Here is a 26,189-nt window from a genome sequence, read left to right on the forward strand (position 1 = left end):
CAAGATTGTTTGCAAGCGCTTCGGTCCATCAAAATATGACGTCGGAAAAGTTTCCCCACATAAATTATATCGACAAACAAGCAAATCTCCAGATCGATCTGAGACTACAAATTTTCATCTGCGGAAATTCGCAATTAGGTTTCCTCAACTTGTTCAATCAAACTTCGAATTGGTTATTATGCGTTGCTCTCATGGAGATAATAAAAGATTTTTATTTAAAACAAGCTTTATTTAGTTTATAACCTAGTCACTTTTAGTAGTTACGTGTATTTACGTAGTATGGTTACATTCATTCATGCCATAACCTTGCGGTTAAACAGTCAATACAATACACTCTTTAAACGCACTCCATTGCTTTGGCTTAGGGTTATATTTACAATGTAACTATCTATGTAGCATTTATCTTATATTTAGCAATTTGGCAACATTTTTAACGGTAACATTTACATACGACATTATTTTAAAACTATAATTGACAGAATAAATTGGGTTTCAAAATTATAACCTTGGGATAGGAAAATGTAGGAATCGTTTAAATAATTTTCTTTTCTAAATAAATATTAAATGGAAAATTTTGACGTCATTTTAAGAAATATATCAATAGATTTCAGGAAATTAACTCAAAAACACACTTCAACCAAAAATTACATGATTTGGAAAGTGAATGACGTATCACAGCGAATATGAGGTTTACACAAGCACATACTAATAATATTATATAAACCAATCATTATATACTGCTCCCTAAAGACACGATTGTATATACTTCACTCAGTCTTACTCTATATACAAAATAACTGTTATGATATTTAGTGCACTTTATAATATTTTATACGTGTGCAGTGACTTTGCTATAATATAATTCATGGCTTAGCAGATTTCTTAAATGGCAATTTAAATAAATTATATCATTCAACGAATAATAATAATATCTCTTAAGTAAGATTTGATTAAAAATCTGCTATACCATAAAATTTACTTACTCGAGGAACTGTTGTTCAATATAATAATTTTGTATAGTGTATATTATAATTAACAACAACGTTTATACATATTAATATAGTAAGATTGAAACTGAACTCTATCAACTATTGTATAAGAATGATAACGATGATGTCTACTATATTATAATTTATAATAATTTACCTGTTTTCCAAGACAATCATCGGATCTATTAAATTCATTACATGAAACTAACGACTTATCTTTGCATTCACAACATATAATAAATTGTGTCTACCTTAAGTTGTTAATAGCCTACCTATCTACAAATAAAAATATTAAAAGAGCGTCATGGGAATAACCATTGAAGAAGACTTACAAAAGTCCTGATTCATTTTGGCAAATATTTAAAAAAAGAAAATGGTGGAACGAATCTGTCTGTATCAGAAATAGAACACCTAAATGGCTAAGCTGACAAAAACGGATAGAAACATTTTCACACTGATCGTTTCTTAGCCTCGTGTGACCCTCAGCAAGTATGAAAAAAACATCCACCGATGGAAGTTATTGCCTCCCTGCCCCGTAACTGGGGAATGAATGTCGACACAATTTGACATAGATGTCCGTACAATAAATTGCTCCATTTGTATTGCGACACGTGTCCTAGTGGCTAAGAGGCTTTATTAGTACAGTCGATGGCAATAACATTACGTGTTGGTATGTCAGCTGAAGTTAAGTAGAGACAAGATCTAAAAACATCGCATTTATGGAGTCAACTATACTTAGGTGTATGTATGATTTGCCGATAGACTTTCTTCAATTGAAATAAGCAACTTTTTTGTGAAATTAAATTATCTTTTGGTTTACATTAGCGCTACCATGGTATAAGCTCTAAGCTTTCTTAGACATATAAAATGGACAGTGTGAATTTGTATGTAAATCTGATATCTTAAACATATAAGGGTATTATTGTTAAAAGCAAAATAATGAAATGGCTTCTCCTCCAATCAGCATTATCTGTAAAGACGGATAAATTATCTTAATAAATTATTATTTGAAAAACAAATGATGTGTCTGATTACTAAGATTAAAGTTACATTACTATTTATTTTACATCAAAGGAGCAATATTGTAAAGGATCTTGCAATAGATCTTAAAAAGAAAAATTATATAAATTTAAAAACAGTAGGAATCTTTTGAGAAAAACCTTTCAATTATTATTGCTACTTGTATATACCTAATATTAACTGACCTGTGACTTGTGGAGCACCAACCCAGTTGAGATGCGTTTTCCCGCCACCCTCGTCCGTCTTTTGTTTCTCCTTATCAATCTCGTTCAGATTCGATTGGTATTTTGTTCCTGAATAAGAAATTATAATTTAGTCACAAAAAAGTAATAGTTTTGAATAATATAACGGTCCACAGAAAAGCTAAAAAATCGTAATGTTCATGAGATAATATTTATTTCGTACTCCTAGTAACTAGATACTTGAATGTATTCCTAAGTCATGGATTTATAAGACTGCAAAATTATTTCAAATACTTTTAAGAGTCCAGCTCATATACTAAATCTGAAATGGATCATAAAATGACCCACATGCATGCTTATGTATGAGTAGTTGAAAACTTTTTCAATAAACTTATCGTAAAAGTAAAATCACGACAAAACTACGCAAAGAAACCATCATAAACGAAAAAGAAAATCCTTAAAGATATGATAAAACTCGGTGGGTAAAGGATTCAATATGGCTAGGGTTGTTGCGGGCAGTCACCGAACAGTTATTGAAAAGTTGCGCAATATTGTCGAGTGGCCGGGCCACCCGTAAATTCGTAATGGGCGCAAAAAATAAAACACGAGCCAGCCCGCGCGCTTGCAAAAACAACCCACGGCAAAACTTACGCCCTGCCGTCGGTATCTAATGGATTTTTCAAGTTCATCGGTGCATCGCATGCTCAAATGATATGCGTCGGGGACTTTTTTCATCGTCTATCTTGATGTTGGAAGCGTATTGCAGCTTGTGCAAATGTTTTCCAATGACGTTTTCCGTTTTTAATGCTTTATTCCAGATTTTTTCAGCTGTGTGGTTTCACATGAGACTGTTTTCTTAAATCAAGTTACAAAGGACTATGTAGGTAAGTACTTAATTTTAAGTAGTGAAATGATTCGCCCCCACAATCGTCATAAGTTTTAAAATAAAGTCCAGGACCAAGTCCTTTAGGTTTAGGTTATTCAACATTGATTCAAATGTACCTAAGAAAGTAGATAAGTTTACACAGTTTTATAGGGCAAAGTTATGCAGACGTCCGTGACGGGCGCAATAAGGAAGCGGGATGAGTGGACACACTTGTCCGTAATAGGTTGTAGCAAGATGTCGTGCGCCGCCCAAGTTCCCAATAACAGGGTAATGACGCGAGACGGCTGCGCTGGCCACATCGCCGCCGCTTATTGGCAACAACTAACAATACTTGTAATGCGGGCTCAAAATTTCTATGTCATTAGGTGACTCTGTAAAGTCCGGCAGGCAAGAAATGGGACTTGGGGTTTGCAAGATTGCGCCCTGGTAAATAGGAGATAAAACATGAATTTTGGGTAAATATAGAGTTTCTTGATGAGCCACGTTTTCTTTAGAAAAGAGAATATTTCCTGAAACCTATTCAATGTAATAAATTGCTTTCGCGTTTTAAATTCATCAAGTTTTTCTCTTCTGTTCCGGACAGTAACAGTAGTTCCGCATGATCATATGTATTTTGTTAGGAGCCAAAATATCATTTTACCTAACTATTTTCGTATCACATCAAACAAAACGTTTAATTTCTTTTATGATGGCCATTAATTTAACCAAAATCTACGAGACAAATGTTTATCATCAGAAGCATTTAAAGAGTGTCCATAAAGTTAATAAAAACTTATTTAATTGCTCCGAATGTGAATGCATCGCGTATTATGCCACTCCATAAAACGTTTGTGTATGATTTGTTAATGTTTTATAGCGCCATAACGCCGGAGCGAGTTAACAAGGTACATGGCGACAAGCAGATCGCCGTAACTGTTTACGATCTATAAACAAATATAACGGCCACTAATAATAACTGAAACAGCAACAAACAGTGAAAACAAACTGAACGCTCTCGGGGATACAACTCGTAAAGGTAATATTATCTCTTAATAAACGAAATCGCCGACGTAAAAACGTTGTATCGTGCATTTTATCGATGTCAGTATCAGATATTAATGGACCGTCCGACCGCCGCGTTGGTAGGCATTTAATATCAGGGCGGTAATTTAGTTTGTTTGCGTGTGATTTAAGAGTTGTAATAACATCACAGTTTTATTCGTCAGACTTTGCTTTCTTTGGTAAATGTTTGTGAAACATGTTGATGTGTTATTGATCGGGCAGTCGTTTCAATTTATGATTATCTACTATTACTATATTATGTTCAGTTTAATGTCAACACGGTTTTCGTATGAAAAACTTATTTTATTTTTCTCTAAGTTCTGTAAATGATGATATAATGACATAGGTATTAAGAATGTTGATTTTTCATTATGCTCTTTCATTTCTTCTCTCGTAAAATATAAATAATATGGTTTAGGATTCTTTGCGTAATCCCCTAGCTAGGTGATCTTAGTTCTTGCCACTAGTCGTATACTATCCCATAAAAAGTACAGATAGGAGGTAAAGCAAAGGTAGAGGAGGGGTTTGAGGTTCATATCCCCCCGAAATGCCTTAGCCAATTTACCGTATTATTTTTTTACTTTTCGTCGAAATGCATACTTTTTGACTCTAGTTTGACTCTCCTGAAGATATGATTGGCGACTGACAGTGATAAATAAACAATGTATAAACGGGACTATTCCCACCGCTGCAACTCCTGTGTAGCCAGCATCTACAGCTTGACCGCCAATAAAAACCCAACCAGTGAAGGTCAAGTTTGTACCGGGGTAAAGTTAAACTGTCATTGGACCCGCATCGAAATTAATCAGAAGAACATAGGAGGAGTTCGAAGTTAAGTCAACAATGTATAGTGTACAATACCTTTGTCAGAGAGAGGAGTGTCGCGCCGCGGCGGCCGGGACGGAGGCGGCACGGTCACGGCACGGGGGTCCGGGGTGGTCGTCGGAGGCGACGAGGCTGTGGACAGGATATTGTGTTTGATTCGGCATGTACATATTCGATCAATTACAAAGCTACGGATCTCCAGTCCCTTTGCTTGCGTCATCAAAGCAATTAATAAATGATTACTGAACTCAAGTGTCCTCTATCTCTACATGTGGAGGTGTAGATTTTTGTAAGTATTCATAATCTGCATATATTTTTTTAGTGGTTAAATAGTAGGTACTTGCTCATTATTTTAAATAAATAGCAGCTATTCATGACACAAACCAAAAATCATTTAAATATTATTTTTAATTTTGCTTCTTAATTCTTATAGAAGCTTGTACAGGAATATTACACAGGAATAAGCAGTAAGTCAAAGGGTTAGAGGAAGCATTAAAAGAATTGTCTCTTTTCGAAATAATTCATTGTCATTGCGGCGCGTTCTCTTGGAGCACAAAGGAGTGAAATCTTCTACTTCACTAATTACATTATTTTCTCGGACTCCTGCTTTTAGTTATACATATTTGTAAGGTAGATAGGGTTTGTTCACAAATATATTATGACATTTGGTAAGACATATAATTATGTATTTACTATTTTATGATTTTGTTTGAGGCAGATATTAAGTGTAAACAAAAAGGTAAAGAGTATAACTTACTATACAATCGGATCGTTCCATCAGACTCCCCTCGTGGATTTTTCGCCACGCATTTGTAAGTGCCGTAGTCTTCACTCGTGATGTGCCTGATGAGCAGTCTCATATGGGTTTTATATGCAGGCTGACCAACAGTGTTCTCCATATGATATTTGGAGCTTTCATGTATCATGTGGCCGTCGTCTCTAGTCCAATAGTTGAGGGATGTCGGATGAGCCTCGGTGAAACATTCAAGGGTAACATTGTAGGCTAGCGGCGCTCCAACCAATTGGTGAGGAATCCACAGCATTGGAGGGACTGAAAATTATGATTTTTATGAAAAATGCTCTTGAAATTTAAAGACAAAGGATTGCCAGCAATTTATCTTAACATTGAAATTGAGTCATAAAAATATGAAATTGAACTCACAATCAACGCTAACTTTAACCCGCTTGGAGACAGTGGGAGGAACGCCATTACTAGCAATGCAGAGGTAAGCGCCCATGTCCAGCCGTGATATACGGGCCATCTCCAAAACCTCGCCTTCCCACTCGGAAACTGAAAAAGTCATATTAACGTTAGATAGCGATCGGTGGGGTGTGAAAAAGGAAAATATTTTTTGCGGCCATTAACAAAATCGACTTCTAACCGGTGTGCCCTTTGCTGATGGATATTTTTGAGTTGTCGTCGCGTTTCCACTTGATGGTGGGCTTAGGGGAGCCATTAGCGCGGCACGTCAGGGTGACGTTGGCGCCCTCTCGGACGATAACGTCGCTGGAACTCAGCGAGTCGTCGATCGTCGGCGGCACTACAAACAAAAGTTAAAGCCACTTAATTGGACGTTAAATGACACTAAACAACGCCGCTTGCACAGCTGAGTGTCTGTCTAGCGTAGTTGCATTTATCAGAGCTCAAGATAGAGCTGGACGAAACTACTAAGTATTGTTTTCAAGAGTTGATAGTGTTTTGCGTAAGTATGTAACATTAAAGTAATTTATTAATAGGTACGCTGTTGATTTTAATCCGTTATTTGATTACTACATTCGTCATTACTAAACCAATTTTGAACATATATTTTTATTTTTTAACGCAATCACGCTTTCAATTCAAATAGTTTACCTGCATACCAAAATGTTTATAAAATTATTCTATCAACTTGAATAATTCAGTTTAAATACTTTTGTTCAATATCAATGCCGGTTTCGTTATTCGTAAACGCATGATCGCCTCGGCAAATATAGCACAGATTGAAATCAGAGCTCTGTATAAAAGTATATTAACAGAACTGCCCCTATAATAGGCAAGTTGTATTTGGCTTCGTTCCCACTCAACACTGAGCTAGTTAATTAATTGACTTAATAGTAGCATATGTTAGTCTCATTAGCTCTATCACTCTTATTTGTAATACTAAAAATGTAGATGTAAAACCGACTCAATAGGACATTACTTTATTACCTCTCTTTATTAGAATCTACATTTTTCAGAAAGTGTAAAACATTGTATTGTTTTAGCTAATAAAGACTTCGGCTGGGTTGCACCATCATATTTTAAATTTGAAAAACGTCAAAAGTCTGTCAAACTCCAATGTCGATCAAAGTTGGGTGGTACAACTCTGCCTTCGGTGTCATGTTCCCAACGAGGGATTTTTTTTAAGTATTTTTCCTAACGAGTCACTGCACCCAAACTAGTAACATTATTTACTCAAACTTACTTGTTACTACAAGGGGTGTGTTGTTGGTATCTATTGAATAAACGAGTTAGTATGAGACTTACCGACAACATGTAGATACCCAAACTGTGTCTTAGCGGTGACAGTGTTGATTTGACACATGTACCTCCCGCGGTCCTCCTCGCGCACATCCGAGATGTGCAAGAACCAGGTTCGGTGCTTGTCGTGGGTCACGCTGACCCGAGGGTTGCGCGTGATCACGTGGTTGTGCACTGTTAAGATGGCCGACTGCTCGAAGTGCATCCATGCCACCTGGAACAAGTATAGTCATTTATAATACAGAAAGATATGGAAAACATAATGTTTCAAAAGACGTCACACAAAATATAGCAAGATTCCTTAATTGAGTTAGATACCTACGTCTAATAAAATTCACATTAGGTTTATAATATAGTGTGTAATGTCTATCAAAACTTGATAAACGAACTGCAGTGAGCCATATCACATGTAAAGCTCACTCGCCTTTGTGAATTGCAGCAACTAAACTATTAGTAGAGAACGTCTGATAAAGTTTATGATATGAAAAGTAAGTAATATTAACACACGCACTTTCTTTTGAATGAAACACCCCCGAACTGCGAGGCAGACGCGGGGTGTGGAGAATGTCATGCCTCAATGATTTCCAATCGTTTTTCCAATTGGACCAGTGACGTAACGGAAATTAAAGAAAGCAACGATTCTTCTTAAATATTTTTTCTTGCTAAATAAAAATACATTTTTCGTTTTGCTGGGTTAGAAATACGTCTTCTTAATTGCAGGTAGATGGGCACTTCAATTTCGGTTGTAAACACCGAATGGGCCGTGTTGAGTCGTTATTCTAAGACCTTTATTTAGATTAAATGCGTATAATATTACATTATGGAGGCAAAACGGGACAACGGCAAGCGAACTTGAACTTTTACGAGTCGCCATTAGTTGTTAGTGGAGGGTCGGTGGCGCGGCATCTGTGTAATTGCAGCGAGCTGCCATCGCGTCCCGCTTCGCACCAATTTCCACGGCATTAAGCGCTCAAAATACATTTCGCAGAGATTGTTACACTTCCAGCCATCTCGCCACTTTTAGCTTTTTACACGCCAATTCAAAAACGCAAACTTTCCCTTAGAATTCTAATTAGCTGCCACAAACTATAAAACAGAACGAATCAAATTCAAAGATTAGCTCAAGTCTTAAGACAATCGAGAGTTATATTGTTTGAAACTTAGCCATCTTCTACAACTCATCAAGAAATTAAGTTCGCGGTTCAAAGTAAACAATTTTAACAAAGGTATTAAAAGGAAAGTTTCTGCAGCTAGTTGCGATTTTGCTCCGATAAAATGGCAGTTTGACGCACGAGAAGAAATTTTGAAGTAAAATGTTATCTTTGGCTAGAAATTAAGAAATGTGGGATGCCGAAGCCGAAAAGTTCGACGTGCATCTTTTATCTCTTAATCCAGCTTTAAGTTTGAATCATGGTAAGCGGTAGTTCTTTTATCAAGATTGCGGCGGTAATATAGGGGAAGTTTGGCTGAAACTCGTGCCGGGTCACATCTTACCTATCTTAAGTGATGCGGCTCTCAGCCGCTGTCTAATTTATAATGGACTTGAGGAAACTTCGCCCATTTTATTATGCAATGGGACGGTAACCCCTCTAATGACGGCGACCTGACTCGTCGCCGTAACCTGGGGCTCAAAGATATTAAACAAGACTTAATATTTCATCTAATTTATGTTAAAATAATCGCATGTTAATGGGTGTGTGTTAACAAATCGTAAACTTCGTTCTTGTCAAATGTATTTTACTTACTAAACATATTTTAAATGTTTTAACAATGTAGCTGCACCAATAAATAATGGTGATTGATTACAGCTAAGCTCACCTACGCTAGAATACATCTAAAAAGTAGAATGTAAAAAGTGTAAAATATATCAACTTTCGGTGTCATTGCCATTATCATCATCAGCTCATTAATTAGTATCCACTGCAGGAGCACGATTTTCTAATTTAACAGAGGTAAATGGAGGTTTCCGAAAGCGCACCGAATTTTTTATCATTACTTGCGGAGAATAATTCAAATTAGAACAAACAGTTGAAAGTCGATGAGCATTTAATTATACACATGAAGGTAGCAATCAAGTCAAACTACATAATGAACAAGCGGCGCGGGCGCCTAGGCGGAGAGGCGCGGAGACGGCGGATGTAAATCCGATCTGCCTAATTGTGGCCGGCATCTAATCTAATCCCCGTGCGGGGTGGTGCGGGTGTCCCTCCGCGCCGCTCATTCAATTACAGCCGCAGCTTGCTACGTCGCGTTATCGCCGACCCGCCAAGGAAGCCTATACACTGACAATTATTAATTGATGGAAATCTCCTTCGACAAATTGCCTATTTAAATATTTAAAAAAATACTACGGTCTCGCCGCTCAAACCCATAATGCTACCCGGACTAGACTCTAAATTAAACGCAGCTCTACACTATGCTGCTAACAAGAACAGATGGTGGCATTTTGTAAAACGACCCGCGCAAGGATTTACGACGACTCCATGAGTGATCAGACCCCTAGAAGCCCGTTTCGATAGAATAATAGCTTCGTTCATTAAATTTGACTAAGATTGGAAAACAAAACCAATATTGTTTGGCAGGAAAGTATTTGAGAGGATTACTATCGACCGATAGAGCATACAAGCGCTGCTGCCAAGATTGCTCATTTTTATGAACCTCTCTTTAAGCCGTGATTCACATAGCTTACCTAAATCTGAAATTCGCTATAAATGGTTATCTCAAATCCATAAACCATAAATGATATTTTCAAACTTTGCTTTTATTGTTTCGACAGTAAAGATAAAATTAAGAGGAAATCAAATTTTGGAAGGTTAAGAGATAAACGTGAACTTAAGGGATTCTGCATGTTCGGATTCGTACGAAATATTGTGGAATGTCCCAAGTTTGGTAAAATTAGGATTATAAAATTACTTGGTCGGGGTCGGAGAAAGCGTTAAGAACTGAATTGGCCCTTTAAACGAGCTTCGATTTCTCCCAGCTGACGTTACAAGTTGGATCATCTATGAATATGACTTTGGAACTAAGTATTTTTGTGATCCAAGTAGGTACCTAATAATAATAATTCATGATTTATACTTTTTCAGCATATTATAACTCTACCTAGTTATTTAGCACTGACTTGATTTCTCTCATTTTCTTTATATAAAAACCGCGTAAATCTGCCTTTTATTTAAAAACCGCGTCTAGTATTTATTAATGGTAATATATTCATAACTACGTAAAAACCACTGCGTTAGACCAAGAGAAAACGAAATAAACGTTCATCAGAGTTGATGAAGCTAGTAGATGCAAATATGATATTAGAAATGGCGGCAGCGGCTAACTAATTTCATTCGTCTGCGGATCCTAAACGAGTTAGGGACAACGTCACTCGGCTCGTTCCTGCCGGCTGCACTGCGTCTTGGTTAATTATGCAAAATTAGATACAAATTGGACAAGTTTCCCGATGTTTAATTTGTCGCAAATTGTAATGAAACGCAGTGGTTTTTTGCAGTAAATAAAGTGTTTATGAAGTGGATGGAAGTTTTAAATAAATACCGGACCCGTAATAGCCTAAACATAACCAAGCGTGTGCAGAGATGGAGTTGAGGCTGCTCGCGTTTTCAGAACTCTTTTGTTATTGTTTCCAGAAAAACCATGTGATTCTAGACGTTTGTATGAAGTTCCCAAAATATATTTCTGTTTAGACTGCCTTCGAACAGGACTGGTTCAAACATTTCTCTATGAATCACGTTATCGCAGAAGGTAAAGTGGTGCGCAATTAGGCCAATGGTCTGCCGTTCAAAATCAGCGCGTCCCAGGGAAAGTTAGAGCGGTCTATTAACTCGTTATCATTTAACCACCTTTAATTTTGGCCCTTCTTTCTTTTTATCTTAATTGTTGAGGCATTAAGGAGGCAAAGTTGAAGTTCTGAGGCGCGGCGGGAGGAGCTGGCGTCCCTCAGGACATGCCTCGAAGGCGTCGTTTGATTTATAATGGACTCGTTGCAAACTTTGCCCATTCTGCCGCGCACCGCACCGAACCTCTTTAACGACGGACCCTATCGCCCGAGGAGATGATTCGTAGACGTGTTTAATAATATTACGACAGATTTAATTATGGAACGTTTAAGGAGCCTCATTTTACGTTAAGTGCTTGTTTGTTTCAAGTTATTTGAAGCTTCTTTGTAAGCATTGTGTTATCAAGTTGGTTGCTCCACAATATTGAACTGATGCTACAAAGGCAAAGTTAGGTTGCTAGTTGTGTAATTTATTATAAAATCAGACGTTTACGGTGCTGGTTAGGCAGATTTGAATCAAAAGCATCTTTTGTTTACCAACGCTTTCAGTTCGCTTTGTGGAGTGATTTATTTATCTAAAACCGCGAGCACTCACGCTGGTATTTCACACAGAAAATGTTTGATGACAGCTTTTCACGTTTTGCGGTACAATATACTCGTATAGTAACACTACCGTGGTGTTATACTATTTTAAAATCTTGATGATTGAATTTAAATAACTTTTTGTGATTTGACATAATCTTCAATATTTTTATTAGTAGTATGTTCAAGCTCATTTTACTCATATTAGGAAATCTCACATCCAGCAAGAAGGATATAAAAGGTCGACCATGAAATATAATAATACCATGTAAACTCCAATAAAATTGCAACGACTGTCAAAAGTATTTATTTACACTTTAGACCCTGTCGTATGTATTTATATTATTATTATTCAACTCAAGAAGTAATATTTATTTTTTGCATATTTAGATGCATATTGCATTAGAACCATTTTCAATCGGTGTATAATAATGCCTTACATACATGCAACATCAAACGCTCTTCCCAAAATGTGCCATTAACAAAACATCTGCAGGCGATTTCCAAGCACTTTACTTTATAGTTTCCCGCGCAGTCGAATGTGACAAAACGTAGAGTTGACGCACTAATGCAGTAGATAGCAATGAGCTAACATCTCGCACGAGACGGCTTAGCTTACTGCTGCTAAAAGCCCACTTAGAGATCTCTTCAGATTCGGATTTACGCCGAGGGCACTCCAACTTTCGCGGGATCTTCGGCCAATAACTTATTTTCTGATACGTTTACTTTTTGTATTTTTGTAACCCTGATCATTATGTTTTGACATAGAAAACAACGCTTCAAAGAGTATGAGACATTTAAGTAAGTAAAAAGTATTTTCTGACACTGTTACACATATTAATTAAACCACTACCTCCTGTAATGAGGGTATCTTGGCGAATTCTCAAATAGTTGCTGGTTAATTCATTACAATTTATGTTAATGCCTGTCCAATCAACCATGAGATTAATAATATCCCCTACCTTCATTTCATAATATGCAGCTCTCCATTTACATATTAAGATCGATTGAAATAACAATCTGCCTTTCACAATGTTATCTCAAATATTCTCTAGCGTGTAAACATTATTGCGAAAATGAACCCTCTTTTCATAAATTGGCTGAGGTAAGCCTTCTCTTCATTAGCACGTGCAAACGCCTTAATTAAAACGCGAATCGGGATTGACTAATTCCATAATTGCGATCATTCCAGCCGCGGCCACCGAGGGGCACGGACGGTTAGCACGCTCTTAACTCCAGTCCGTTTTACGGCACGAGAAATATGCCAGTATTCGAACAGCCGGCGCACACACGCGAGTGTAACATAGCTGCGACTCGTTGCGGCATGTTATTGCAAACCCACATACGTGCTACTGCCGACTATCTGACATTTCATGCCGATGAACCGGCTACGTGCGCATACTTCCTAACATTTGCATAAAATACACAATCCATTCGCATTACAGTCATGTCTATTGCAATATCTGTCTGCCCGTCATTCCATTATATCAAATTTCATTTGCTTTCAGTATCGGGAAAAGGGTTTTCAGTAGAAATATTTATTTTTATTTAGCGTAATCGAAGCTCTGCCTAGTTGGAAAATTAGTTTTCATATCTTAATAGAAATAGAGCCGTATTCGAAAAAAAAACCATAATGCCATTGCCATAATAGAGCTCGTTGTTCATCGCAATATTCCGTGAAACTCAATAATTCTGAAAAACCGTTGAAAAGGCAAATCTTTTTAAGCGATGCGGGAAACTAATGGCAGAGGCGAGGCTTTCGGGAAAATCCGCTTCTTGTTGTCAATACAGGGCAACCGTGATGGCTCCCTCAGTTAAGCCTTTATTTCAGAACACTATTTTGCCTTTTATTGCGATCGCGTCTGGGAAGATGGTTGGAAAAACTCACGTGTATACGTGATTTTGGATGTTACGTGTTTCAAAAGCTTATTGTTGAATCAAAATTGTAATGTTTGTTGTTAAAATAAGTAATAAAATAGTGGATGAACATATTTTTCTGCACCGTTAAATGTGGTATCTAGTTCCATATTTTTATATTTAAAATATTCTTTAAAATAGTAAAAATGACATGCATTCAATAGTGACTTAACAAACGAAAAAGAAAATGTAAAGGATTCGAATTCAAAGCTAGTTGCTTACTACGATCGTAGTCTCGTAGTAACCGTAGCTACGAGTGACGTAGTACGTAGTAGCTATGGCTGCTACGAGATTGAATGAAAATTTGAAAGTACTGTACCTAGGTTACCTATGTAAACAAATACTTAAACTGATCATAACTACAAAAAAAATAACGAAGTAAACTATTTGTAACCGAATCGACCTTAAATCCAACTGCTAACTACGATAGTAGTCTTATAGTTGCTACGGCTACTACGAATTAGAATGAAGACTTAATTCTCACAAATATCATTATGTAGGTACTTAATTTAATAAAATACAAATAAAAAACAAATGTTTAAGAAAAGATGTTTAAGGTCATATAAAGCAAAGCTTGTTACAACCGAGTCATCTCATAAAGTTGCCATGTAAAACGGGCATACTCGTAGATGCACGTTTTTAAAATTCACTGCGACCCACCGTGCTTACATTTTGAACTTCTCACCTCACCAGTTGTCTTAAGAATTACGATTCCTACGTGAAATTCATATCATTGCGCATTTTGCAGAATAAAATATTCAATCCTTATTTGAACTCTATAAATAAGACCACTATTCCTACTTTTTGTATTTTCAGTTGTTTATTTTGTGATATAAAATGTATCTTGTTATCTAAAGACTGATTTACAGGGTCAGTGGTAGTCATTGACTATGCCTCTACCGATTCTTTTACTATACAGATTCCAATAATAAACCTTTCTACCGAAAGCTAATCCAATCATCACGCACAAACATTACTCTTAAAACCAAAAATGTATTCTACAAGCACGCCGCTAAGGTTCACTTTGGTGTGCTATTATTCTAGTTTTTAAACCGTCTCAGCTATGCGAGAGAGGTGCAAACTCGACGTAGGGGTTGTAAATCATATCTTCCTCCATTTATATGGACACTTTATTACGACGGCGCGTTCTAAATCAAATGATAAAATGCTTCTTATTTTATGTTTCCTTTCGCCGCTCCACGCATATTGTCGTCTACCCCATCGCGGAGTGTGTCTGCGGTCTAAGTGGCGTGCCCCCACAGACGTGATTTCGTTCGTTTTGAGCAAAAATAAAATGCTTTCAGATATTTTACGAAATTGACTATAGCTTTTTCGTTAACTGCTGTTGGAAGACGTTTGATCTATATTGGCTGCTAACTATAGAAGGGATAGGTTTGCGGAAACTTAAACTGTGGGTTAGATTCAATGTTTCTGTGTTGAAGATCTGGTACCTTTCTTCAAGCCGGAAATTAAAGATTTTCTTACAGTGTAGTAAAAGCTTTTTTTGGGTGACGAGATGATACTAAAAATATCCCAAGTCGATAAATAAAGTTTTTAGTTTTTGGGACAAATAATTTCTAAGCTTTTGAGTTCGAGATGTGTATCTTTATATCAATGTTATTTAATTAAGGCAAAAGAAAAACGGACTTACTTTATAAGAGCCGAGGTTCTTGACGGAGCACGCCAGCCGGACGCTGCGGCCAGCCGGCACCGTCACGTTCTGAATCACGTCTGTGAACTCCGGCTCCTCCACAACTGCAACAAAATAACCTCTTTTAAACTTCATACTTTTACTTAGCATACAAGCACAAATTCTTTCTCCCGACGTTCACGGACGGCAACATATTCCAAAGACATAAATTTCGATAAATTGGGAAGATCTCTCCCCTAAACCTTATCAAGACGACAAGACTTTACAGTTATGAGGTCATTTTTGTGTCAGAATACGATTTGTAATTTTCAAATTATCAAAGCAGAACGCTTTTAAACAAATTGAGTGGGCGATAAGGAATAATGTCGTCGTTTATCAAGCTCCAAGATAGATGGCTGCCGCTCTGCTCTGCCCATTTTAAATGCGTTTGTCTTCGACTTGCCAAATTACCACTCTTTGTTTTCCTTTTAAAAATTTATTTACGTATCGACTCATATTGGTAGCTATTGTTTTACTTGCTGTTCAAAATATGTTGGAATAGATGTGAGGGGATATTGTGCAGTTTGAATAGTATTGTGAATATGATGTTATCCGGGGGTGGCGTATGTAAACATTTGTCGTTTGTGAGTCGCTGTAGGTTGGAAGAGCAAATGCGGACGCAAACGGGGAGAGCGACCGCGCGAACGCAGCGACTGAATGTTTTGAGAATAAACTCTCTCGCGACGTCTGACGATATTCCGTCCAGTTCACACTTGTTTACGTATCACCGTCTCCCTTAGACCGACACCAATAGATTTATAGATCCTGTTCGCCGAGACTAGTTTTGTGTCCAAAAAACAATATCTTTGTCTGTTTACACATTGTTAGAAAAGTAAAAGCTGTAGTATAAGTCTGTTTATTGGAAACTAGCTTTTGCCTGCGGCTTCACCCGCGTGGAATTTAGTTTGTCACATATCGTCATAAATTATAGCCTATATGTTATTCTGGGTTATAAACAATAATACTGTGAAGTTTCGACAAAATCCGTTCAGTAGTTTTTGCGTGAAAGAGCAACAAACATCCACACATACTTTCGCATTTATAATATTAGTAGGATTGTTATATGTATATTTGGATTATTAAATTATTACTTTTAGCCAGCTACTTTATCCTGTGTTTAAACCACCTTATTACATATTATTCTATATTGTAACTTTTTCAATGCGACACCGCAGGTATGCAGTCGCAGACGACTACCTATCTCATATTTCAATTTACACAATAATAGAATATGTATGACTACAAAATCAAATTAGTCTCGTGTATAAAAACAAAAATCACATGAGCACGTCGTAATGGAAAAGGGTTGCTTATTTTCGGGTTAAAGTTCGTGTATTTCTGCAAAATTAAATACGAATGCGCAATTTTCATGTGGCAACACACGCAGCTACATCTTTCGGATTCACACTGTCCGTGTGTGACGATACTCGAGTGAAGATGAAAGCCTCGCGTTACGTGTTTGCTCACGTGATCGTATTAGCTCTAAGCACCGCTCCATTTTCTACCCGGCTGCCCTGACTCAACTGATGTAAATCGTGCATTACTATCCACAGCTCACCCTATTAGCTGTCTATGCGTTCGACTAGTCTCAACGTAGTTTTATGAAAATTTAGCGTTCAATTCATTGATTGGTGAAAATTTAGCCTTCAATTCATTGATATTATAATTTTAACATTCGAGGTAGTTTTTGTGGCTCTATTTATACACAGAAATGTTATTGTTGTAGAGCTTAGATTAGTTTCCAGTTAGTGGTTTGTACGGACTTAGAACAAACGTAAAAATATCAAACATTACATTATTAACAGCAGAGCCTTACAGATATAATTATTAATTACTTCTTAACCCATTTACACATCATTAAAATTGTATTTACCTTTGGGTTGTGGCAAAACAAGACAAGTAAGCTTAAATTGGTAATCCTAATAATGACACACAAGTACGTGCAAATGAACATTAAGTTAATAAGGAGCTCGTCTCGAACAGAAGTTCTATTTGTTTCAATAATACCCTACATTAAAATTAACAAGGGTAACGTTGGCAATAATCTTACACACCGCATGAGCGCGGCATGCAGGGGTATTTAGGGGTTAATTAAGAAACCGCAGACAGCGGGCGTGCTGGGGAGTAATCCCTTTGTCACCGATGGCAAGACGTGGCTCCGGCGTCACGACAGTACGTAACATTGTTGTGGAACCAATCTAGCGCACGTACCCACGTCTATGGAACGGCTAGCACGCTCCAGATTTTCCAGTGTTAGTGCGCCGGATGTGTTATTGTGTGGCGCCTAACGTGGGGATTAAATTCAATGTAACATGGAGATTGATTAATTTTAATTGAACATAGGTATACTGTCTTGTGGTAGCTTATGTGAATATCCTAAATAATATACTCCTTCCTATGTGTAACATTGTCACCATAAAATGAATAGGGTGCCCAGTCTAAAAATAACACTTCACTACCTATAGGCCTGAAAACAAAATAAGTTATCAAGTGGGTATCTTGAATTTCAATTTACTATCCATAAATAATGATACCTACTTACAGAAAATTCTTGTAAATAGAGGAAACAATATTGATGTACAATAAAGAGTATTTATTATTATTATTATTATTGATGTTTACATCAATCAATTGCCATCAACATCGTTACGAAACACAAATGCAAAACAAACTTCCATGTGAGACTCCATAAACCATTTTGATTGTTTTAATCGTAATTGGACAGCAATCGAAACTCGAGTGGCAATTCTAATAACGACCGGGATTGGGTCTACTAAATATTCCGAAACTAATAATGAATGGGACCGCTTCGCCGGGCGGTCCTAACTCGAAAATAATCTCATATTAAAGCCAGAGCCCTTATGCAAATCCGAGGCGGTCACTCGGAAGTCATCAGCTCGCGGCGCGGGCCGCGCTCGCCGCACGTCGCCGCAAATTGACAGACGCCCGCTCCCCGCCAGATTGATTGTGGCGGCCCAGACACCTCGTTATAATACCTTGACGTACTTGCCTCTAACAAATAATGTATCGCTCCTTTACTATCCACCCTTAAGCTGGCTGATCTTGTTATTCGGACACGCTATCAATTTAGTTGTTTAGCATTTTCCTTCAAACTACACGTTTTGAAATCAAGTCGTTTCAATTTAATTTCAGTTTTTATCAAAGTCTAAATTGATTTGGATTTCAAAGACGCCTCCTACTTTTTTCCGTGGGCGATTGGTGTAAAGAAGCCAATTAAGCTCCAATTAAAATGTTTTCATGATTCGTTTTTCATTTTCTAGACCCAAGTTTCATGCGACGCGATATGAAAAGGCGTTGACAAGTGTGCTAATGTACCCGAAAAAAAATTTGTCATTGTATAATTCTAATCTTTTAAGGAGTTAATATTTCTAAACTAAATATCTTGTTGCTAAACTAAAACGTGAAAGATTTCTATGAGTTCATACAAAATAAGAAACTTTCTGAAAAACTTATTTGATTTGTCTGCAGCTGCAAAAGTTTTATTGGTTTTATAAAAGTTCTGAGAAGAAAAACTGCACCACGTTTCGTATACAAATTGACACCTCTACAATAAAATAATCGCGTTCAGTTTCTTAGCTCTCGCCGTCACGTCGGTGCTCTTCAAACAATGGGGAATCAAGACCATTATCCGCTTGTGAGATAAAGCTAGAGTGAGGTTGTTCATTTTGTACCGGGCGCCGGCAAACGACGACACTTTTAATTCACAGCTGATTATAACAGTTTTTAGTCCATTTAAGATGGCCACTTTTAAATGTGTAGTTTTTTACTTTAAATTTAAATAGTGGCTAGTAACTATACAAACTGTGGTGATTAAATTGCTTTGTCGTACCTACAAAATAAATGAACTGCAAAGTTGAGATTTAAAGGAACATAAATATCAGATTTTTCTCTTTTTCAGTTCTGTCGCTCTAAGTCCGTCGATATAAAATAATTAGGCATCTATGTGCAAGAAACCTGCAGTCAATTAGGCTGCGAATCCACCTTATAAAAGAATTGGAGAAGTTCCAAGTCTTGGACCTCACGTGGCTCTAGATACGCTGAGTTCATTATTTGCCTTTTCGATAGTTGGGAAATGCTACAGAAGTTTAAAATATGTAAGAAAAATACATTTCCACATTTTCACAACGACGGTTGCTGGGCTTGAGTGAGGTACAAAAAAACGCTAAGAAGACAAAAGACAAAAACCATGTTTATAAAACGTTTCCAATTTTATGTTCAAATAATTTGCCTCCCTCCGGTCAAAGGTAAACACGGTCTGTGGTTGACCAGATGATTTTCTTTATGTTAAGTGCGTCCCTTTTATCCAAATATTTAAGTTTATACGCCCCTCGTCACAGATGTTGCTCGTAATATTCTCGTATGCGTTCAAATTCTTTTAAGAGATCCGTAGATAAAGAACACCGCGGCGGGTGTTGGCCGCTCGGACTTTCACTTATTTGTATGCTTTACCCTGCCCGAGAGGGGACGTGACTATTCGAGATACATAAACCCTCAGTGAATACAGAAAATAGAAATAAAGTAACATATTATCTTTTAGTGGACGGATTGTGGAAAAAATACATATTTGTTTTATTGCGTACCGCGTCATGGTTTCTATTTGAAGAATTGGTTTTCTTTTATGTAAATAAATAGGGATAACGGAAATATGTTTTATGTTTGCCTTTTACCTATTTGGCTTAAGGAATTGTAGGTAACTGTTGTTAGATTAAAGTTTGATTTATCAAACCTTAAATAGATTTTATACTGTTAATATTTCGATTAAGTATATTTCACATTAAAAAAAGAAACGTTTTCCTCACTATTTACGTGTTGATAGCAAAAACACACCTCACTATATTGTAAGCTAACTAAAATGGAGAGAAGATTTCTCAGTGTGGGGACGGGTCATGTCGCGGTCACATAGAGCGGAGTTGACGGCTGCCCGACTTCGTCTATTCAACGCGAGGTAAATACATCAAGCTGTCTTCAAAACTAGGTGAGTTTATTCTGACTGACGCGAAGTATCTTCTCGCACTAAAAGCAAATAAATATTTTAGAGAATATGACGTGATTCTTTACACATCCAAAGAGAATAATGAAAAACAAGCCAACTTTATTTGAACTAATAACGAACGTTTTTTTTTTACGCTACGAACACTGTAGCACTCGTAGTGAGCTATAGCTAGTCAAACAGGCGTTCGCATAAACCTGGCTCACTAATTGAACAAGTGTTTTGCGGCTCACGGGCGCAAGTCGGCGGATCTAATTAGCCACCTACCGCCCCAGTCGGCGCCCATTACCACGCCTCCGAACCTATTAGCATTGTCTCCTCGAGGGCGATACTTATCTTTATTTAAATTCACTTCTTGGTAATTGGGTTGACGAGTCGACAACGTGATTTGCATTGATGAAAATTGGCCGGTGCGCCCGGAGCTCGTAACTTACTTGTCGCCTAATTTGTTTTTATTGCGTTTGCACAACCGATTTGATGCTAACACCGATACGATATTGTTTACGCTAGATAATAGGAATTTGTGTTCTTTATTTGTAATTACAAAACACTTGCTTGCGTCGCAGCTTTTTCTGTATTAAACTTAAATATTTACGGGACTAATACGTTTAGCTATTATGTTCCGCTGCCTCAGGAAATAAGGTACAAAATTCGTCATAAAAGTTCACATAAAACTAAAGTATGAAGTTAAAAAAGCACTTGCTTAAATTTGTGAGGGTGCTCTTGCAAGCTTTGGCGATGTTTATCTCTTGTCTAAAGTGTAGTAGCCATACGTACTAAAGTAAATTACTTTATTCTGAAACATGACATTAATTTTGCTTCCTTTGTTTCACAAGCTTTTAGAGTTTCTTATCAAAAAGTTAAATAGTTGTACTGTAGATTTTGTGTATGTAGCTGACGCACTCGTAACTACGTGTTTCTTTCACGATGTTTTTATTCGAATTCAATGCGCTCGCAGTTCGACACGTCACGTCGCATACCTAAAGCTGTCACTTGTAGCATTTTTGCTGGCAGCGCTATACGAGTGCAGTCAAAGAGGACGCGCTTGGTTATTTCTCATTAAGGCACACGCGATAAAATCACACAGAGTCGTTGCCTCATTAAAATCTTCTGGTGCGCGCATCTGTAAGCCTTTTGTGAAGGCGGCAGCGCGCCGCTCTTGACGGCTTTCACGTGTCATTTCGGCACAATGCCGCAGACGCCGAGGGACGACGCCTGGCAATTTTTGTTCCGACACGCCCGACGTTTGCTTTTTATCAGTTTATCGAAGAATATTTTATGTGAATACGCTGTTATTATATTCGCCTCACGTTAAATCCGTATTCCGCGGATATGAGTGACATATCTCGCGGCGTGAGCGAACTATTACATTTTATCATCGTAATACGAGCATGGTGCATGTGACTTTTATTTCACGATCTATATTTCTGGTGTTTCAAGTCTAACATGAAATATTATTTATCGAATGCTCATCAAGCACGATCACACTAAACACACAAGAGTAGGTATACAGGGTGGAAACGATAAGTGATCTCACTCGATTATTTCTAAACTATACAAGATATCTAAAAATTGGTTACTGATCCTGAAAGTGCTCCACGAGCTCTATCCAACGGTATCAATAAATAGGTTACAAAATAAACTGGATCTATCCGAATATTCAATGTTTCCAGCTTCCATACATTTAATAAAACCACATAATATTAAAAACTATACAAGATATATAAAAACTGGTTACTGATCCTGAAAGTGCTTCACGAGCTCTATCCAACGGTACCAATAACAAGTTACAAAATAAACTGGATCTATCCGAAAATTCAATGTTTCCAGCTTCCATACATTTAGTACTGCCACAGTCATGGCACTCATGTCTTGATAAATTATAGCAAGTAAAGCCTAAAACCAATATTTTCCATGATTAATTGTAAATTAGAATGCAATTTACGAGTTCAATTTAAGTGTTTATTATTTAATAAAAAAATTAACACTTCTAATATTGTGTAGCTGGCATACATTTAGTATGGAGACTAAAAACATTTAATTTTCGGATAGATCCAGTTAATTCTGTAACCTGTTACTTATACTATTGGAAAGAGCTCGTGAAGCACTTTCAGGATCAGTAACCAGTTTTTCGATATCTCGTATAGTTTAGAAATAATCGCGTGAGATCACTTATCGTTTCCACCCTGTATAATAATATAGATTTTCAATGAAACTGAAATCTAACTTCAAAAAGCATGCAATAAACATATTTCACATTCAGACCAGTTTTCTCATTTCACAGCAAGAAGATAATTCAAACTTTTTCTTCAGAAACAAACTAAACGTGATTAGAAAGATAGTGTTCGTATCTGCATAGAAAAATGTTATTTCGACCAATCTCAAGCCAATGAGTGATAATAATTTCACATTTTCTCGGGATAACTGTATTTGACTTAGATTTTACTTTTTCACATTAAAATAGTTATCTGTTTATTATTTAACAAGTGATTTTTCTTAAAAAGTATTTCTTTCAGGAATATGTTCATGGTGAATTTTTCTACAATTCGAAAAACATGAGTATCAAAATGCTTCGCAGGCGACGAGTTTTGCAATTCTTATGCTTTTCAGATTAACGTTTCTTTGGATTCAAGAATTTCAATGTGCAAGGTGTTTTCAATTTGTCGTTTAAAATAGAAATAAAACATTTCTAATCAAAATATTTCAAATAAATGCCTGAAATGTAACATAGCTTTCTGATTGGATAAAACTTGACGCACTAAATAATTTTAACACGGATAACAGAATTAAATTGCAGATTGAACTCGGTGCTGAAACATAAAAAACACTTCTTAGAGACAACAGCTCTGTTAGCTTTTAATTTTAATCAGGAAGAGTTCGTGAACTCCAAGCGAAGGTGTCATGTAAACAGCAGTAGCAGGCATAAGGTCGCATTTAGGCACAATACGGTGGCTCAATATTTAGCGCAGGCCGCTTTGCATATTCACAAGGCGGTCGCGCTCACCTGCCGACTTGGAATGGTAATGCGCCATTAGCCGCCGCACCGCACCGCGTCGATTACCTATTACCGGCGTTCACTGATCGTATCGCATTTATGTCTTTTTAGTCACTTATTCGACAACCGTTTATTGGTTTTGCCAATGTCAATGCTCTAGTTTTAACTATTCATCAATCACAGAAGGTGCCTAGAACATTTATCTAGTTTGTTTTTTTTTTTGCCTAGAAGGCAGTCCTCGTGTAATCTGTAGTGTTTTCATAAATGTAGGTAGCAGATATTTAAGGTATTTATGAACCTGTCTCTATGCAAAACTTTGTGTAACTAGGCTTGAAATAAAAATAGGCATTCATAATAAATCATATTGTTATATGATTCCACCCAGCTATACTTAATTTTATAAAACATATTTGAAATGAGTTATATCTTTAAATAAGTAAAATTTCGTAGTCGTAGTAACATTAATTTATTCGAAGCCGCTTTCCATATTCACAAGGCGACTCGCAATGGTAATGCTGCTATAAGCCGCCACCGCATCATGTCGAACACCTATTGCTAGCCTTTTTCAGACCACAAATTAGGTCGTTAGTTCGTCTGACATGGGCCACTTATAGCCAGTTATGTTGAGCTAGTCAGCTAGCTAATGCTTTGTAGAGACCTCTTAGGCTAATTTATTTGATCAGCTCAAAGCGAAACGTGGTAAAATGTTATAATAAAACGATACTTCAAATCCGAAAGCTCTACATTTATAAATTATAGCTGTACCTCTAGCATGAACAACTTTCGTCTTCGAATCGTTTGAGTACTCGATAAAATTCGATACTCAATCTTCGAATTAGACGATAACGTGACAATTTTGATTCTCAAAATAAGTTTCGTGCAACCACATCTCATACTAAGTTCACTTTACGACACGTTCACAAGGGCGCTGTTGAAGTTTTCTTACTAAATCTTTTGATGGCGATTCGAGTACGCAAACGATTTGAACTCGAAAGTTTTTCGTGCTAGCCGTACTGATCATGGTATGGTAACTGGTATCTCATGTGCTGGTATCTTGTGTGCTGTTTACAAGAGAGTACAACTGCAGCACGCCCTACTTATCCATAACAACTACATAGGTAAGTGCTACAATAAAATATAAATTCGCAACCTATTTGGTTTAGCACGCATTTTTATCTACAGTCAAACGAAAAAGTACTAAATCACACGAGCTTCAGAAAAATAGCAGTGTGTGAACTTACAAGATATGAGTACCTATCTATCAATTAATATATTCACTGCTTTTACATTAATAACAGAGCAATACAGCCAATATCGCACGTGTGCGGGCACACATCGATAATGCCGATTTAATCGACGTAATCACACACAGAACAACTCCATTCGGGAACTTTGCACAGCGGGAAACAAACAGTTTTTTTGGTCGGTTCATGCATCGCCGCGAGCGATCCCTGCATTGCGATGCCGCGCACGGATGCATGACGCGGCGTCTCCGAGGTATCAACGCGGGCGCGGACTCACCCTGCGCCGTTGTGTACACTTCCTGATTCGATTCAGTCAGCGAATATAAAAATGGATATTATCACTGCTGAATAATAAGCTCGACGTGTAAGTGTAACCTACACCTTAATCCATTCTAGTGCAGTGATATGCTAAGAGAAAGTTTCGAGATTTCTCAATTTTACTGTTCTTTGTCAACTGTAATGTATGTAGGGCAAACTTGCGGCAAGGAATAAATGTAGTAACTGAAAAGATAATATATTGAACGTGTAGCTATCGATATGGCAAAATGAATCAAGCGGAATGTGATCGCGACGACAACACTGACTGAGCACTTTCTCCCCGCTCGATATAGGGAATCTGTTGTGTTAGATACCTTTGATAGGCGAGCGTTCCGTTAGCATGTAGATCTATGCTTAGTGAGTGCAGTTACGTATTCTGTCGTCGGCAGTGGATCGTTATCTGTTTCCACTAAAGGAAACTGGCTTTTCTACGAAAGAACCACCCCGACGGTTTCGCCTTCCCCCCTCGTTCGCCTCGACTTCTCCTTTTTGCGTTATTTCATTTTTCTTTGCTAACGTGCACCTGCTAGTTAGCTGCCGCGGGCTCTCATTGCTCCGCCAATGTTGGCTGGACGATTTCTAGTATCATAAAGAAAATATAACTTGTATCATTTTTCAGGGCTTACAGAAATGTAACGCCACTTTAAAATGTATAATGCTTTGTAATAAATGTTTTGCTCTTGATAAGGTAAGAACATCATGGATATCGGAGGCTAATCGTAAATGATTTCAAAGTTTAAAAAAAGAGGAAAGAAAAAGAAATATTGTATTGCATTTTTATTTGATTATTGTTTATAGATTTCGTCGATTCAAATCTTATCTTATTTATTATCTTCAAAGCATATTCAATCCACAAAACCATATCATCGGTTTTTCAAATAGTTTATATTATATTTTCTAGTCCCCTACTGAATGCATCGAGTGAGTATACAAAGTCTACGTGTTTGCGAACACTGGCCTTGTGTTTGGTATGAAGTTTAATGTTAGATGTCAGTACAAAGGATGGCTCTCTGAGAATCGCTGGAGCAGTTTCCTGATACATTTGTATTCCTTACAGACAAGTAATCAATATCCGTTCCGCCGCCGTACCGCGGACAGGGATGTCTCCTATACGGGCCAATTTTTCTCGTAGTACGTGCGCTGGCGCAATAGAGAAGCGTCGCTACGAGTCGTAGCTACGACGTAGCTAATGAGTCAGTGTGCACTTA

At 37.3% G+C, this 26,189-nt stretch overlaps 1 protein-coding gene across 1 annotated transcript in view; it reads right to left on the reverse strand.

The window, feature by feature from the left end:
• Positions 1-214: 214 nt before the first annotated feature.
• Positions 215-26,189, reverse strand: part of LOC135075671 (lachesin-like) — a 91,877-nt gene continuing 65,902 nt past the window's right edge. Inside the window, exons 2-9 of the mRNA XM_063970111.1 lie at positions 15,375-15,478; positions 7,450-7,657; positions 6,326-6,484; positions 6,106-6,234; positions 5,701-5,994; positions 4,980-5,075; positions 2,195-2,302; positions 215-1,959 (exon numbers count right to left, since the gene is read on the reverse strand). Coding sequence (XP_063826181.1) covers positions 1,892-1,959; positions 2,195-2,302; positions 4,980-5,075; positions 5,701-5,994; positions 6,106-6,234; positions 6,326-6,484; positions 7,450-7,657; positions 15,375-15,478 — 1,166 coding nt within the window. The 3' untranslated portion in view covers positions 215-1,891. The remainder of the gene's footprint in view (positions 1,960-2,194; positions 2,303-4,979; positions 5,076-5,700; positions 5,995-6,105; positions 6,235-6,325; positions 6,485-7,449; positions 7,658-15,374; positions 15,479-26,189) is intronic.

Source organism: Ostrinia nubilalis, chromosome 1, assembly GCF_963855985.1.
Source record: "Ostrinia nubilalis chromosome 1, ilOstNubi1.1, whole genome shotgun sequence".
Lineage (NCBI taxonomy): Eukaryota > Metazoa > Arthropoda > Insecta > Lepidoptera > Crambidae > Ostrinia > Ostrinia nubilalis.